At 44.6% G+C, this 13,039-nt stretch overlaps 1 protein-coding gene across 1 annotated transcript in view; it reads left to right on the top strand.

Annotated features, from left to right (window-relative positions):
- The window catches only part of STARD7 (StAR related lipid transfer domain containing 7), a gene marked incomplete at its 5' end in the record, with an annotated part of 31,399 nt that overhangs the window by 8,123 nt on the left and 10,237 nt on the right, over positions 1 to 13,039 (top strand). Inside the window, 5 exon segments of the mRNA XM_006166551.3 lie at positions 6,266 to 6,474; positions 7,217 to 7,266; positions 9,573 to 9,683; positions 9,761 to 9,843; positions 10,559 to 10,658. Of these exon segments, the coding sequence (XP_006166613.2) occupies positions 6,266 to 6,474; positions 7,217 to 7,266; positions 9,573 to 9,683; positions 9,761 to 9,843; positions 10,559 to 10,658 (553 nt within the window).

Here is a 13,039-nt window from a genome sequence, read left to right as displayed (position 1 = left end):
ACAGAGAGATAGAAAGCGAGAAATCCCCCCCCAGGGGGGATGGTCACGCCACAATCTCTTCTCTTCCATTCTCCTCTCGTGATCCTGGGCACGCATGCACATGCGCCCGGAGTGAGTTTTAAGCCACTGGGTCCGGGACGCGAACTGCGGTCGACTACTTGGGAGTCCAGCGACATAGCCATTACGCTAACTGCTGGTTCCCGAGAGTGTATATGCTCTTCAGAGAGAGACACACACACACATTAAGAGGGAAAGTGAGAAATCACCCCCGGGGTGGGGAGGGAAGGCCACACTGCAATCCCTTCTCCTCCATTCTCTTCTCAGTATTTTAGGCATGCAAGCACATGCACTTGGTGTGAATTTCAAGCTGCCAGGCTGGAACTTCAACCGCGGTCGACTATGTGGGAGTCCAGTGACATAGCCATTCTGCGATTTGCTGGTCCACAAGCCATTTTTTCTTTTTAGAGGGCATGCACGCACACGCGCCCACTGGGTCTGGGACTTGAACCACAGTCTACTACGTGGGAGTCCAGCGACATAGCCATTACGCTAACTGCTGGTCCCAGCCTTTTTTTAAAAAGAATTATTCATTTTAATTTTATTTATTATTATTATTTATTTTATAGAAATTTGACCAGGACTCAGTGGGTGGTCAGCCTTATGGGAGTCCAGCGCCTTAGCCACTGTGCCGCCTGCCAGCCCCTAAGCCATGTTTTCTTCTATTTTAAATGATTGTAAAATGTTTCAGCTATACAAAAAGGTGTAAAGGCTAGCATGAATGTTACAAATATGCTTACAGTTAAGAAATAAGATACTAACTTTCTCTGTATATTTTTTTAAGTAAATTTCCTCCTGGATGTAACTGTTATCCCATTTTGTTGTGTATGATCCCTGTTTGTGGTTTATACATATATATGCCCACCTGAATAATAAATAGTAATACATGTTCCTATATGGGGTAGATTTTTTTTTTTGCATGTTTTAAAACTTCATGCGATTCTAAATGAAATAGTAATAAACTAAATCCAGCAACTTGTAAGGGGAATTATATGCTATGAGCAAGTGGTATTTATCCAAGGAGAGCAAAGTTGGTTCATCATACAGAACTCAGTTTACCACCTCATATTAATAGAATAGAGGATGAAAACATGTGATCATCTGAATAGTCACAGAAAAAGCATTCAGTGAATTCCAATCTCCTTTTATGATTAAAAAACACACTCGGCAGACTGTGAAGACAATGAAATTTCACCCTTGTATGATAAACTGATAAAGGGTATGTACAAAAAACATAGCTATCAGCGTAGCTAGTAGTGAACGAAAGGTTTCCTCTCTTGATCAGGAATAAGGCAAGGATGTCTGCTCTCTGTTCAACATTGTGGGGGAGGTTATAGCCAGGGAAATCAGGCAGGAAAAAGAAGAAAGGCATCCAGATTAGAAAGGGAAAAATGAAACTGTCCCTATTTGCAGTTGACACACTGTTTCTCTTCCTCTATATAATAGAAAATACTAAGGAATCCACAAAAAACTTACAGCACTAAAATGAATTTAGCAATGCTGCAGGGTACAAGTTCAGTACATAAACCATATTTCTATATACTAGCAATAAACAATCTGAAAATTAAATTAAGAGAAGAATTGGGCCGGCCAGGTGGTTTGGTCGTTAGGTCAGCTGGATCCCACATGGCTGACTGCATGGTTCAAGTCCTAGACCTGGCGGCCTGAAAAACGCTCCCCGTACCTGTGCATGTGTGTCCAAAGTCCCTAGATGTCCAAAATCTCGAGTGGAGGAGAGGAGAAAGGATTGCTACGTGGTTACAGAGTCTCACCTGGAGCTGCGATTTCTTTCTCTCTCACTTTCCTTCTCTGTGAGTACACACGCCTTATAGCAAACTGAAAAGAAAATAATTTACAATAGCATGAACAAGTCTAAGATACTTAGGAATAAATTTAACCCAAAAATGGAAGACTTACAAAGAAACTATAAAACATCATTGAAGAAATTAAAAAAGTTACAAGTAAGTGGAAAGATGTTCTGTGTTCATGAATTAGAACACGCAATGTTGTCAAGGTGGCAGTACTACCTAGTAGTACTACTGCAGATTTCCACCGCAGATTCAGCGCAGTCCTTATCAAGACTCTAGCTGGCTATTCTGCAGAAATTGACCTGCTCTCCATGCTCATGGAAATGAAAGGACCCAGAGAGCTACAGCAGTCTTGAAAATGAACAAAGTTTGGAGGACTCACCCTTCCTGATTTCAAAACGTATTACAATCCCACAGTAATACATGCACTGCTGTATAAGACGTATGGCACATAATGATAGACACTTAGGTTGTTTGAATAAAATTGAGAGTCCAGAAATAAACCCTTACATTTTTGGCCAGTTGATTTTCAACAAGGCTGCTAAGACAATTTAGTGGGAGAAAGTATTGTCTCTTCAGTAAGTGTCTCTGGGACAACTGGAGATGCATATGTACGAGAACGAATTTAGACTCACTACATCATACTATACACAGAAATGAACTAAATGGGTCAGAGATGTAAATGTAAGCTAAAATAATAACTCTTAGAAGAAAATATAGGCATACTTCCTTGTGATTGGGCTAAGTAATACTATATGTGTGTGTGTGTGTGTGTGTGTGTGTGTGTGTATTTTTTTAGGTTTTTGCCATAAGGCGTTTGTACTCAATGGAGAGAGAGTGAAAGTGAGAAATCACCTGCGGAGGGGATGATCACACTGTAACCCTCTCTCCTCCACTCTTCCCCTGGGACTTAGGCATGCACAAGTGCCTGGTGTGATTCTCAAGCCACGGACCACAGTCAGCCATGTGGGAGGCCAGTACACCAACCACCACACCGTCTACTGGCCCTGATTTTTTGTTTTAAATAATCTTTTTCTGGGACCAGCGGATGGCATAATGGTTATGTTGCTGGACTCATGGTCAACTGCAGTTTGAGTCCCAGAATCGGTGACTTGAGACTCATGCTCAGGGCATGTGTGTGAGTGCCCAAAATCCTGAGAGGAGAATGTACGAGAAGGGATTGCAGCGTGGTTATACCCACTGGAGGGTGATTTTTCACATTCTCTCTCTAAGTTCTTTCTGGTAAGCACTTGGACCCTATAGCAAAAACCTCTCTTAAAAAATTTCTTTTTGTTTTTATTCGTGGTAGAGTATGTGTGTATGCATGTGTGTATGCATGTGTGCGTTTATGAGTGGGAGAAGGGAGCATTTTCTGGAGGTTCTGGTCACACTGTCCTCCAGCCTGTCAGATGTTGGGCACTCGTGTACCTACTGTGCTTCAAGCTGACCAGGTTGGGGATTTGAACCATGGAGGATCAGCTTTTCTTGAGTAGTGCATTACCATGCGGCACTGAACTGGCCCTTGCAATGGTTTCTTAGATGCAATACCAAAATGTAAGCAATCAGAGAAAAGACAGACTTCATCAAAATGTAACAATAAAATGACAACCTGGTTTTAAAACGGGCAGAGGATTGGGGCCAGCAGATGGCATGGTGGTTAGGGCGCTGGACTCCCATGTGACTACTTGGTCCTGCACCAAGTAGATTGAAACCCATGCTGGGCATGCCCAAAATCCTGAGAGGAGAATGAAGGAGAAGGGATTGTGGGGCGGCCATCCCCTCTGAAGGGTGTTTTCTCACTTCCCCTCTCTCTATGTCTCTCTCTGGTGTGTACCCTGTGACAGAAACCTTACAAAAAAAAAGAAAAGAAAAGAAAACAATGATAGGCAAAGAATTTTAATGAATACTTCTCCAGAGTTTATACCAATGGTCAATAAACATATGAAAAGATTCTTGGGACCAGCAGTTAGTGTAATGGCTATGTCGCCGAACTCCCGTGTAGTCGATCATGGTTCAAGTCCTAGACCTGGTGGCTTAAATTCAACCAGGTGTATGTGCGTGCGTGCCCAAGATCCTGAGAGGAGAATGGAGGAGAAGGGATTGTGGCATGGCCATCCCCCCGGAGGGTGATTTCTCGCTTTCTATCTCTCTGTCTCTGTCTTTCTGGTGAGTGCATGCGCCCTATAGCAAAAATCTTATTAAAAAATATGAGAAGATTCTCAATATTATTAGTCATAAGGGAAGTATTAATCAAAACCTCAGTGAGTTACCACTTCTACCTGTTGGTATAACAGGAATAAAAAAGATGGGCAGTAGTAAGTGCTGACAAGGAGTAGAGTATCTGGAACCTTCATATGTCGGCATGAGTGTAAAATGGTGCAGCTGCTTTGGAAAACAGTTAAGCATAGAGTTACCTTGATCCACCAGATCCCCTCCGAGGGGTCCATCCAAGAAAATGGAGAGTACACATCAACACAAAACTTGTACGTGAATATTCATAGCAGTATTGTAATAGTCGAAAAGAGGGAACAGCCTAACTGTCCACTACCTGATAAGTGAGTAAACAGAATGTTGCATATTCATACAACAGAATGTTATTTAGTCATAAAAATGAGTAAAGTACAGCATGGATGAACCACGGAAGTAGGTGGAAAAAGCCAGACACAAAAGACTGCATATTATTTATTTATTTATTTATTTATTGGGAGAGATTTTCACTGTAGGGCGCGTGCGCTCACCAGACAGACAGAGAGAGACATAGAGACAGAAAGCGAGAAATCACCCCCCAGGGGGGATGGTCACGCCGCAATCCCTTCTCCTCCATTCTCCTCTCGGGATCTTGGGCATGCACGCACATGCGCCCGGCGTGAGTTTTAAGCCACCGGGTCCTGGACACGAACCGTGTCGACTACGTGGGAGTCCAGCGACATAGCCATTACGCTAACTGCTGGTTCCCAAGACTGCATATTATTGATACACGACTTCTCTTTCTTGAAATGTCCAGAATAGGCAAACTTACAGAGACAAAAAAGAAAGTAGTAGTTGCCTCGAGCTGCGTAACTGGTGATAGGGGAGGGAGGTGTCGGTTGCATCGAATCTGTGAAATGGTCAATCTTAGGTAAACAAACTATTTCAATTTCAAAACAAGGAGGGGGACCAGCAGTTGGCGTATTGGCTATGTTGCTGGACTCCCATGTAGTCGACCGCGGCTCAAGTCCTGTACCTGGTGACTTAAAATCATGCCAGGCATGTTTGCGTGCGTGCCCAAGATCCCGAGAGGAGAATTGAGGAGAAAGGATTGTGGCGTGGCCATCCTCCCTGGGGGATGATTTCTTGCTTTTTATCTCTCTGTCTCTCTCTGTCTGTCTGGCGAGCGCATGTGCCCTGTAGCAAAAAACCTCTCCAAAAAATAAAAATAAAAAAAAAATAAAAACGAGGAACATTAAATGCTCTTACAGTATAATATACTGAACAGCCCAATAAAAATGAACAGAAGAGGGACCAGCAGTTGGTATAATGGCTATGTAGCTCGACTCCCATGTAGATGACCATGGTTCAAGTCCCAGACCCAGTGGCTTAAACTCACGTCGGGGACGTGTGTGTTCATGCCCAAGATCCTGAGAGGAGAATGGAGGAGAAGGGATTGCAGCGTGGCCATCCCCCCTGCGGAGTGATTTCTGGCTTTCTGTCTCTTTGCCTCTCTGTGTTTCTGGTGAGCACATACACTGCAGCAAAAAACCTCTCAAAAAAAAAAAAAAAAAAAGAATTGGGCAAAAGATACCAAATGACATTTCATAACCATATACCTAATAGTGAACATCTGAGGGCTAAATTATATGTCAGATATTAAGTACTTTACATGTTTTTAATCTTTAAAACCAACCTTGAGGTAGGTACATTTTAGAGCTTTAGAGAGAAAACTTAACTCACCTAGACATTGGAGAACTGCTGGGGTATTGCTGGTAAGAAATCTAATATCCCAGTTAACGAGCGCTGGACTGGGGTTCAAACTTAGAAACTGTTCTTATTTGCTGTACCACTACATACTGTTTGTTTTATTTTGTTTTTGTTTTTGCTATGGGGTGCATGTGCTTGCCAGAAAAAGAGAAGAAGTATGAAATCACCCCCTCAGGGGGTTGGCCATGCAACCCCTTCTGCTTCATTTTCCTCTTGGGATTTTGGGCATATGCACACATATGTCTGGCGTGATTTTCAAGTTGTCGGGTCTGGGACTTTAATGGCTGTTGGTCACATGGGAGTCCAGCACCTTAACCACAACACTACCTCCTGGCCCCGTACATGCTGTTTTAAACCCATACCATTGTTACACAGGTGTTATTGTAGACACGTCCCTTCACAGGGCCAGCTAACCACTTACCCCGTATTTTTCCCCTTTCTAGATCCATTGATGAGATGAAACGGTTGGAGGAAATGACAGATGTGTTTCAGAACTCTGGGGTCGAGTGCCACCCTCCGGAACCAAAATCCCAAATAGAAGGGAATGAAGATTCAGAGGGCAAAGAGCAGCCGTGGGAAATGGTGATGGATAAGAAACACTTCAAGCTGTGGCGGCGCCCAATCACCGGCACCCACCTTTACCAGTACCGAGGTGAACCCCGTGCCCAGTGTGTCCTGCGCTTGCCCCGGCGTGCAGGGCCTCTGTTCTGCGGACTCCGTAACTGTTGGGATTGTTTCTCAGAAAACGCTCTGTTCTCTCTTCTCCCAGATGACGCGTAGCTCTCCGTCTTCCTTGCACAGGCTGCCTTTATCTTTCTTTGCTGCTCCAGTCTGACATTCGCTTCTGAGTCTCTCTTTTTTTTAAAGTTCATTTCATGTGTGAAGCAAGAGAGACAGAGGGAGAGGGGTTCAGCACCCCGAACAGGATCTCGTTGCTGCAGTTCATCCCCAGTTTTAGCTTCCCCAGTCATGGGCACACACGTGCCCGGTGTATTCAAGGAGGGCTTTAGACTCCAACCTGGAGCCTGGTTAGCCTCACAGACAGCCGCGGTTTCCAGCTGCTCCAACGTCCAGTCCCTGAAGCGGCTGTTAAGATCTATCAGTACTCTCGGGGTCAGCAGGTGGCGTGGTGGTTGGGGTGCTAGACTCCCACATGGCAAACTGTGGTTTGAGTCCCACACCTGGTGGCTTGCTTTCTCTTCTCCCTTTTTCTCTCTGTGTCTCTCTTTGGTCAGATAGAAGATTAACAATAAATAAATGAAATTGAATAAATAATTCTTAAAAGGAAAAAAAAGATCTATCAGTACTCTAGAATTGAAATGCCGCTAGAGGATAGGAATAGGGTGAGTGACAGGAGTGTGGCAAACATTCTTTATTTTGTCTTGTCATTCTAGTTTTTGGAACCTACACAGATGTGACACCCCGGCAGTTCTTCAATGTTCAGGTGAGTTCATTTTTCCCTTCAGATTTGGAGCCTCTGGCAATCCAGTGCACTCCTGTCTACACAAATAGTTTCTCTGGCTTGGAAGGTACTGGCTGTGACACTCATCTGACTCCACCTCTCATGAGATGTCGTGTAGCATGTGGGATTTTAACCAACCTGTCGTGTTCTGTCCTGTAGGGTGGGGTCCATTCTGTGTCTCAGGACTGCTGAGAGCATCCAATAGAGGAATGAATGATTTGATTGCCTCTGTGTGTGTATTTTAAAATCTCACCAGAGGGCATGTGTGCTGTCAGAGAAAGGGAGGGAAAGTGACAAAGCACCCCTCATGGGGAATGGTCGCGCTGCAGACCCTTCTCCATCTTTCCCTCCTTTCAGGATTTTGGGCATGCACACACATGTGCCTGTCTTATTTCTCTCAAGCCACATCAGGTTTGAACTCAAAGCACACTGTTAGCGATGGGAGATCTAACTTCTTTTACCACCATGCCACAGGCTGGCCCCATGTATTTATTTTTATTGCCAAAAAGAGGAAGGGAGAAAATAGCCCTCAATGGGGCGTGGCCATGCCCCAGTCCCTTCTCTTCTACTTCTCCGTACTGTCAGAATTTGGGGCACATACACATATGCACCCTGTATGTTTTTAAGCCTCCAGGGCCAGGATTCAGACTGCACTCGGCCATGTGGGACCTGGCTTCCTTGACCACCATGCTATGGGCCTGTCCGTACTTTAAATATATTTTATAAAGCCTTTTTGTGGTTTGTTTTATTTATTTCTTTACTTACCTATTTACAATAGGGAGGTAAGTTACATACATCACTGTCCTTTATTCATAAATCTTTTATTGTTTATTTCCTGAAACTAGACATATACTATGGTAACGAATTATGGTGCCATGACCAAAGCCAGTAATTTACTGTGGCTGGAATGCTTCCATGTAGTCTTCTGTGTTTGTATTCCAGTTTTATCATCTGACCCAACAATGCCCTTTGGAACATTTGCCTGTTAGCACAGATCCAGTCATGATCATGTTTAGTTGCCTCTTTAATCTCTTTTTTTTTTTTGGAGAGATTTTCACTGTAGGGCGCGTGCGCTCGCCAGACAGACAGAGAGAGACATAGAGACAGAAAACGAGAAATCACCCCCTGGGGGCATGGTCACACCGCAATCCCTTCTCCTCCATTCTCCTCTCGGGATCCTGGGCACGCACGCACACGCGCCCGGCGTGAGTTTTAAGCCACCGGATCCGGGACACGAACCGTGGTCGACTACGTGGGAGTCCAGCGACATAGCCATTACGCTAACTGCTGGTTCCCCTCTTTAATCTCTTTTAACCTGGAATGTTTCCATATTGAAGGTATTTATTTAATAACAGTATTTGTTCAAGGACTACTTCCCTTTGATAAAGGGAAGATGAAAAAGGGCGGTGGTGGGACCAGCAGTTGGCATAATGGCTATGTCGCTGGACTCCCATGTAGTTGACCGCGGTTCGCGTCCCAGATCCGGTGGCTTAAACTCATGCCAGGTGTGTGTGCGTGTGTGCCCAAGATCCCAAGAGAAGAATGGAGGAGAAGGGATTGCAGCGTGGTCATTCCCTGTGGGGGGTGATTCCTCGCTTTCTGTCTTTCTGGCAAGCACACATGTCCTATAGCAAAAGCCTCTCCCCACCCCCCCAAAAAAAAGAAAGAAAGAAAAAAGGTGGCATCATCCAGAGTTCCATGATTTTTTTTTTTTTTTTAACTTCCTAGATTTCTCATTTGTTTTGCCAGGCTTTTGCCAACTAGTTTGTTGATTATAGTATTAGTAACATGTAGGTTTGAGTCTTGAACTTGGTGGCTTGAAAATCACACTGGGCATGTGTGCTTGCTTGCATGTCCCAAATCCCAAAGAGAATGGGGGACAGAGAATTGTGGCGTGGCCATCTTCCTGGGGGCTGATTTCTCATTGTCCTCATTGTCTCTCTTGGTGAGTGTACGTACCCTGTGGAGAAAACCTAAAAAACAGAAACAGAAAAACTTCTTAACATTATCTCACTCATTTTGTGTTTTCCAAAGTGTGTCTATTTTTTTTTTGCCCTCTTTTTTTGGATGTAAGGTGCACTTTGAATGGTATTGACTTAATGAAGGGATTTTACAGAACTGTTCTGTGGTAGAACAGCCATGACTCATACTCAGGCACTGTTTATTGGGTCAGGTCACCGTTCTTCAGTAATGAGGTCCTCGGATCAGAGGCCCCTGCAGCTGTGGAAGTCTTCTGCATTTTCGTTTTGGATCTTCTGGGGTATTCATGGTCTTTACTTTTTCTATAGCTGGACACAGAATATAGGAAAAAATGGGATGCCCTGGTGATCAAGCTGGAGGTGATCGAGAGGGATGTGATTAGCGGCTCGGAGGTTCTTCACTGGGTCACCCATTTTCCGGTGAGTATTTCTCCTGTAGTTTACTTCTGTCGGGACCGCGTGACTCAGAACACTGACCCTGCCCTCCATTCCTCTAGTATCCGATGTACTCGCGGGATTATGTGTATGTCCGGCGGTACAGCGTGGATCAGGAAAACAACGTGATGGTGTTGGTGTCACGGTATGTACGGCTGTCAGTGGCTCTGCCGAGTCCCCTCCCCATCCCTGGCTGAGTCTGCATGTTTGCACTGTCCCAGCGAGTCCCCCAAAGGCTACCTCACTCACCCCAGCTAGAACACAAGTAGGCTGTGGTTGTCTGGGAAGATTGAAGGGATACAAACTTTTAGTCAGTCTCTTTGAGTTCCTTAAAGTTGGCAATTTAAAATAGAAGTGCTGTTGTCTTCAGCATAAGCCTAATGAGCCATAAATTACCAAGGAAATTCTCTTCATTTTTTAGAACTTAGTTTGTATTCATTCATTCATTGTCCTCATTGTCTCTCTTAGTGACTCCCTGTTTTGTTCATTTTAAAAACCAGAGGGCCAGCAGGTAGCATGGTGACTAGGCACCTGGATTGGACGTGGCTGACTGCACATTCTGAGTCCTGGACTCAGCAACTCGAGAAACACAGGGCGCATGTGTGTGCACGCCTAGCATCCTGAGAAGGGAGTGGAGGATAAGGGGTTGCTATGTGGTCATACCCCCAGGGGCTGATTTCTCACTGTCTTCCTCTCTTTCTCTCTCTCTCCATCTCTGGTGAACACATGTACCCCATAGCAAATTAAAAAAAATAGAAAAATAAAAACTAGAGCCAGCATTTGGCCTTCCCCTTAACCCCAGCCCCCCGTTATTTTGTGTATAGGTGTTACTAAGAGTTTGTTTCGCCTTTTCTTTTCAGTGCTGTGGAGCACCCCAGCGTGCCAGAATCTCCGGAATTCGTTAGGGTCAGATCATATGAATCCCAAATGGTTATCCGTCCCCACAAGTCATTTGATGAGGTGAGTTTTAAATTGTTTAAAAGGTTATGTGGAGTGGTAGTTAAGACAGCTGGATCCCACATGACTGCATGGTTTGAGTCCTGTATCCGGTGGCTTAAAAAATATGTCAGGTCGGGACCAGCAGTTGGTGTAATGGCTATGTTGCTGGACTCCCATGTAGTTGACCGTGGTTCAAGTCTCTGAGCCGGTGGCTTAAACTCACACCAGGCGCGTGTGCATGCATACCCAAGATCCCGAGAAGAGAAGAGATTGTAGTGTGGCCATCCCCCCGATTTCTCACTTTCTATCTCTCTGTCTTTCTGGCTAGTGCACGTACCCTATAGCAAAAACCTCTCAAAAAAATAAATAAATAAATAAATAAAGAAGAAAAATATGCCAGGTGTGTATGTGTGCGTGTGCCTAAAATCTCACAAGGTGGGAGAAATGGCGTAGAGGGGATTATGATGTGACCATATGGGGTGTGCCTTTTCACTTTCTTTCTCTCAGTCTCTCTTGTGAGCATGCTTGCCTTCTGGGAACTTTTTTTTTAAATGTAATGTGGGACTAACAGTTGACGTAATGGCTATGTCACTGGATTCCCATGTAGTCGACCGCAGATCGAGTCCTGGATCCAGTGACTTGAACTCACACCAGGCATGTGTGTGTTCCCACAATCCTGAAGAGGAGAATGGAGGAGAAGGGATTGTGGTGTGGCCATCCCTGTTGGGGGTGGTTTCTCGCTTTCTGTCTTTCCGTCTCTCTCTGTCTTTCTGGCGAGTGCATGTGCCCTGTGGCAAAAACCTCTCCAAAAAATAGGTAATGTGTAGTGAGGCTTGGGGATTTTTCTCAAGGGATGCCTTTTATCTGGATAGGGGAGGGGTGAGTTGTTATAGGGCAGTGGTTCTCAAACTTATCACTTGTTAGAATCTGTTGGAGCTTGTGAAAATATATTGCCAGGCTCTGCTTCATTGTATGAATCAGCAGGTCTAGGGTGTGGCCTCGTAATTTATTTTTATTTTCCTTTTTTAAAGGTTTTGCCATATGGCACGTGCACTCACTTGAGAGAGATAGAGGGAGACAGTGAGAGGGAAAGTGAAAAATCACTGCTCCCTCCTCCGGGGGTTGGCCATGCCACAATCACTTCTCCAGTCTCTTCCTGGGATTTTGGGCATACATACATGTGTACCTGGCATGAACTCCTGCCACCAGGTCTGGAACTTAATCATGATTGGTCAAGTGTGAGTCCAGTGCCTTAACCACCATGCCACCTGCTGGCCCTGTAATTTACATTTTTAAGGAGTTCTCAGGTAGACTGATGCGTGTCTGGGAACCTTGTTTGGGAACCCCAGCTAAGGGTCGTTTCACCCAGAAGCTCCCCAGGACAAAGTAGTGGCGATCCATTTGCTCGCTTTTCCTCGAAGACAGCTCTGAGAAGATAGTAGCTGGTGTTGGCCACATTCTTCAGGAACGGGAGCAAATATTTTCCTCTGCCAGTATTTGACCGCCTTGGGCAGAGCCCTGTTAACCATTCTGGATTCCTGTGTCCTTATCTGTAAAGTGTGTGGGGAGGGGGTGGACTAATGCTCTCTGCCTTCTTTACAACTCTGTGACTTTTCTTTGAAAAGACTCTTTAGTTTAAGGGGGCACTTTGAGGGACCAGCAGTTGGCATAATGGCTATGTTGCTGGACTCCCATGTAGTTGACTGCAGTTCGAGTCCCAGACCTGGTGTCTTAAACTCACGCTGGGAGCATGTGCATCCGTGCCCAAGATCCTAAGAAGAGAGTAGAGGAGAAGGAATTGCAGCGTGGCCATCCCCCGGGGGGGTGATTTCTTGCTTTTTGGCTCTGTTTCTCTCTTTCTGGCAAGCGTACACATTCTATAGCAAAAACAAACAAACAAACAAACAAACAAAAAACCTCTAAGGGGGCACTTTGTTTTTATTTTAAGTAAATCTTAATTCAATGTATGTGTCACTGTGTTTGCTCTTTTAGTTCTTTTTCACTCTATAGGTGGCCGTGTTTCTCTGTCAGGTTTCTTTTAGAGCTATGTGGACTGTTCTTTAGTGTGGTTTTCTTGGTCTCCTCAAGTCGCTTTGCGTATTCCATCCGAAGTAGCACTTTCACCGTGACCGAGGTAGGCTCACCTCAGTCAGGGTAGTGCTCTGACTTTCCTTTGTTTTCTAGAGTAGTATTTTTCAAGCCATTACTACTACCTACTAGTGGAAGACAAAATTAATTGAGGGGATTATGATACATTTTCTTAAAAAAAAAAAAGAATAAATAGAAACTGAATGTAAGCTTATTTTTTTTTCTTCCCAGACTTTTGCTATGGGGCACAAATGCTCATTGAGAGAGAGAGAGAGAAAGTGAGAAATCATTCCTGGGAGCGATGGATGGCCAGG

Source organism: Tupaia chinensis, unplaced genomic scaffold (genome assembly GCF_000334495.1).
Source record: "Tupaia chinensis unplaced genomic scaffold, TupChi_1.0 Scaffold144276_1, whole genome shotgun sequence".
NCBI classification, from domain to species: Eukaryota; Metazoa; Chordata; class Mammalia; order Scandentia; family Tupaiidae; genus Tupaia; species Tupaia belangeri.
Note: the sequence above shows the minus strand (reverse complement) of the source record. Positions and strands in the feature narration are given on the sequence as shown.